This window comes from Austrofundulus limnaeus, unplaced genomic scaffold (genome assembly GCF_001266775.1).
Source record: "Austrofundulus limnaeus strain Quisiro unplaced genomic scaffold, Austrofundulus_limnaeus-1.0 Scaffold42, whole genome shotgun sequence".
In the NCBI taxonomy this organism is placed as follows: Eukaryota; Metazoa; Chordata; class Actinopteri; order Cyprinodontiformes; family Rivulidae; genus Austrofundulus; species Austrofundulus limnaeus.
The window spans coordinates 695,482-699,670 of NW_013952444.1; the positions used below are offsets into that span (position 1 = coordinate 695,482).

The 4,189-nt window shown below is 38.6% G+C and overlaps 1 protein-coding gene across 18 annotated transcripts in view; it reads right to left on the bottom strand.

Moving 5' to 3' along the window:
* Positions 1 to 4,189, bottom strand: part of LOC106516884 (receptor-type tyrosine-protein phosphatase F) — a 189,641-nt gene that overhangs the window by 29,352 nt on the left and 156,100 nt on the right. For 12 of the 18 annotated variants that reach the window (XM_014007452.1, XM_014007456.1, XM_014007454.1 and 9 more), the window contains 2 exons: positions 3,744 to 3,776; positions 2,389 to 2,486 (listed from right to left, as the gene is read on the bottom strand). In XM_014007452.1, coding sequence (XP_013862906.1) covers positions 2,389 to 2,486; positions 3,744 to 3,776 — 131 coding nt within the window. The remainder of the gene's footprint in view (positions 1 to 2,388; positions 2,487 to 3,743; positions 3,777 to 4,189) is intronic. The other 6 variants (XM_014007459.1, XM_014007470.1, XM_014007460.1 and 3 more) reach the window with 1 other exon arrangement.

Here is a 4,189-nt window from a genome sequence, read left to right on the forward strand (position 1 = left end):
GTCCATTTACTGAGATTTGTGAATTGTTATTAAATGTTTTATTGTTACTTTCACCTGTCACTGACTTAATCATTTCCCATAATATTTTTGGACTCTTACTGGCTGAAATAATTTGATTTTTAAAATATTGTTGTTTGGCTTTGTGTAATTCAGCAACACATTTATTTCGATAGCTGTTTAAACAAGACCGATTTTCAGAAGTTTTTGAAATTCTATGTTTTCATTGAAGAAGCTTTCAACTTTAGGAGATGTATTATAGAGGCATTCAACCATGGAATTTTATTTTTCTGGACTGGAACTTTACAAGTTGAAATATATTTTTCCTGTTTTGTCTCCAACTTATCATAAAATTTTGACAAAATACGATTTGGATTTGACAGAGAAATACCCTCATTCCAGTTAGTATTCTCAATCTCAGCATGAAACATGGGTAACTTTGATTTTGGAATCCTTTTAATGAAATTATGCACATGACCTGTAGGTTTCTTAAGGTTTTTTCTAATGACATAAATAAGTGAATGATCCGAGATTGAAGTATTTACAACTCCAGATATGCCATATATGGTTAGTCTTGCAGGGAGCTTTTGTAGTGGAGTTTGACTACTTGCCTACTGTCAATCAAGCTATTTGGTCTGGCTAGGTTTCTTTACACTAATTCAAGAAGTAAAACTGAAATCATTTAACTAAGTTCATACTTTTATCAAGCCCAAAAATCCTCACCATTTATTGATTTCACTGACATTTACCAAAATCAAAGAGGCATATCCCTCATCTTTTAAAATGTGAACAATTGGAACAAATGTAGGAATATAAAGTAAATTTTGTTTATACATTACAGATCTTAGGTGTAAGGCTATAATTACTTACATACAGGGTTCCCACACCTTGGTCAACATCAAATTCAAGGACCTTTCAAGGACTTTCCAGTACCAATTTCCTCAAATTAAAGAACCACGTGCAACAGCAATTACCTACTGCTACTGCAGAATGTTACCAGTAAACTGGTTTAATATCATGAAAAACTGAACAACATAGAAGTTGTTGAGTTAGAAACAATGACGTCAATTTACCGTTATCCTGAGTTATCTACATTGTTGTGTACATAGTTATCCAATGTATATTTTATTTTATAATTTATTTTTTTAAAAGATGATGAAAATTAGTCGTGTGAATAGAGTTTCAATCCCCAAAAAATATTCAAGGACTTTCAAGGACAAGTGTAATTTTTGGCTGTCTTCACAAACTTTCCAGGACCTTGAAATATTTTTTTTCAAATTCACAAACTCTCAAGGATTTCCAGGACCTGTGGAAACCCTGTATATAAATGGGGAAAAAGGGTGATAAACTCATAATGAACCATCAAATCATTCAAAATACCACAACATCCAAAGTAAGCAAATGCCAAACATTTACAGATTTGTTTCACAAAACCTTGGTTTTCTCTCCGACTGCTACAGCTGAGGAAAGATCATGCATGAAACTTTAATGGAATAACATTTTACTTGCTCAAAAGGAAAGAAAACATAAAAAACACAGCATTTTACTGAAATACATATTTGCCTTATGATGCCAACGCAACACATAAATAATAAAACATAGAGATATATGAGATGTGAATTAAGGGTTACTTTTATGCAGACACTGGGTATACAAAGGTACATTTAGACTTGTGATAATAGGAAGACAGCAAGATAAATATTTCATTCCTCCTAAGAGAGGGAAACTGCACAGCAACATTTCTTGTCATTCTAACACCGGTCACAAACACGGTGACACGAGTAAGAACATGACCTTCTAGATAAACCTAAAAGCAAAAATCCACAACCACTGCAATACTCTAGTTGGATCCAATAGGGTTGATTAGACCAGGCAGATTTAACAATCAAAGCAAATAAATAAAAGACAAATCGTGTTTTTCTGTATTCAAGGATGCCTCTCCTCTTCATCTGGCCTTGCTCAGACCCAAAACCAACTATGTACCACTTTAAATGCAAATTTGCCCCCCTTCCCTTTTCGTCTGGTGAAGAAGAACACTGACAACAGATAATCCCTCACTGAGTTGCACTGGAGAGACCGCCTGCAAAAAATACATTCTTCAGGGAAGCAGCAAGACGAACACAGATTGCTTAAGCGACTCGCCACCTGCTAGTTTTGTGAAAGCGCATCTCCCAGCATTTAATGTAAGTGTTGGTTTCCTAGTGGGATTGGTAATGGAGTTGTAAAAATGACTGAAGAATGTCTATGAAAAAAAGTCTTCCATAATCCATTAGAATACATGCATATGAGATCAAAAAGAAAATGGTCCTCCCTGACACAATAACAAAGAAACCCATTTATATGCTTCAAAGAGCAGGAATTACTGGCACCGCGGTGGCGTGTTGCTCTTACCTCATACTCCTGAGAAAACCTGAGGCCGTCGTTGGCTTTCAGTCTCTCTATGTGGTCGGCCAGGTCAATGACAGGAATGGGTGGGTGCTCCCTCATTCCTGGGGAGAGAGGAAGAGAGGGAAAGGAAAGAGAGGAAGGAGTGAGACTTGGCTGTTTTACATCAAAAATCCACACTGACTTACAGGAACAATGGTTGAACCACGAGGTGAGTGAAGCTGCCAGTGGGACCATGAGGTGCATGTTGTTCAACAATGCATGAGGAGAGTTAAAAAAAAAACAAGAATACGGATCGTACATGTTGAAACAGGCTGATGACGTTCGGTGATATATCGTCATGCTAAGTGAGGACAGAGGTGAGGTTGGATCGGAGATGCACATGAGTGACAGAGTGAGCATGCTCCGTTGAAGGAAGCATGAGGCAGACATCTCTCCGGCTCCACCAACTGAGCTTGTTGGTACAGGTAGGACCAAAACAAAACAACCCCCCACACAAAAATGAACAGACCTCCACAAAAAACTCTCAATATAAATTTGTGCTGCAATAGCACTTTGCACTTAGGCTGGTTTAATTTCAGACATCAGATTCCTCGTTTAGGACTTATGGAATGATTTTCTGCTAATCTAACCACACAAACTCATCCTAAACTTCTGGGTTTGTCAAAGCTATGTACCTAAATGCAAGGAACTTGCTCTATGGGTGAAAAGTTAACTGTTCGCAATGCATGAAGAACCAACAAGGTTAAAGACGGAGATGGTTAACCTTACATACTGCGTGCCCTTGAAGTGACAAAGTTCAGACAATTTAAAAAGGCCTTGAATATATATTAACATAAGTATCTTTGGCTGAGCATATCTGTGAGGTCAAAAGCCATGTTTTCAGGTGAAAAACATTTGCATGCTTAGTACTGCTTTAATGCTAATAGCTAATGGCTGGTAACCCAGGCCACTTTACACAATGAGGCCTGGCCAATTATACAAATTTAATACTATCACACAAAGAGGCCACAGAACACATTACCATGGATGTGTATGTGTTTGTGCAGGCCTCAGCTTTTGGTTAAATGGAGGGTGAAACCATAGATAACAAGGCTAATGTCCAACAAATGCAACTGTCCGCTCTGCTCAACTATCCATAACGCCATGTGTCCTCTGCTTCCGCATCATAACGGTGTTGTGGAAAGTTCACAGCCAGGGGAAGGCCATTGCTGCATCCTTGGGAGTGCCAGAGGCTACAAGCTTGTACGCTTGCGATGTCTGTCAGGATTGCAACAGGGGGAATGGATTCAGGAGAGAGGAAGTGAAGAAGAAAGGCCGCATGTGTGGGAAGTATGCAGTAGGTGAGAAAACAGACTAACTTGGAGTGTTGGGGCAGCGATGAGAGCTGGGACCTGTTGAGAAAGGAGAGTAAAGGAAGGAGGAAGAAGAACACTCAATCAATAGAGGTGGCTCAGGATCACACTGGGGCCAAGCAGTTTCTGCAAATAAGCTTTCAAGCTAAAGAGCGACAGCAGATGGTGCTGACCCTCTCAGGACAATGTAAACAGTGCACTTTGGACTGCTAAATAAAAGAGCATAAAAAGCTTCACCTTAAAAACTCTCTCCTGTGGCTGTAGGAGTACAGTCAGTGTACTGAACTAACGACTAAATGTTGCTAAAGTTTAAATCACAAGGAAAGTTCTATTTGACCAGAAATCAAGTTGAATTTTTGGCAACCATTATATTATTGTTTATGACATCACCTCCTCAGCAGATAAGGGCTTAGTGAAATCTGGGAGCATGAAATGCATGTAGATATATATAT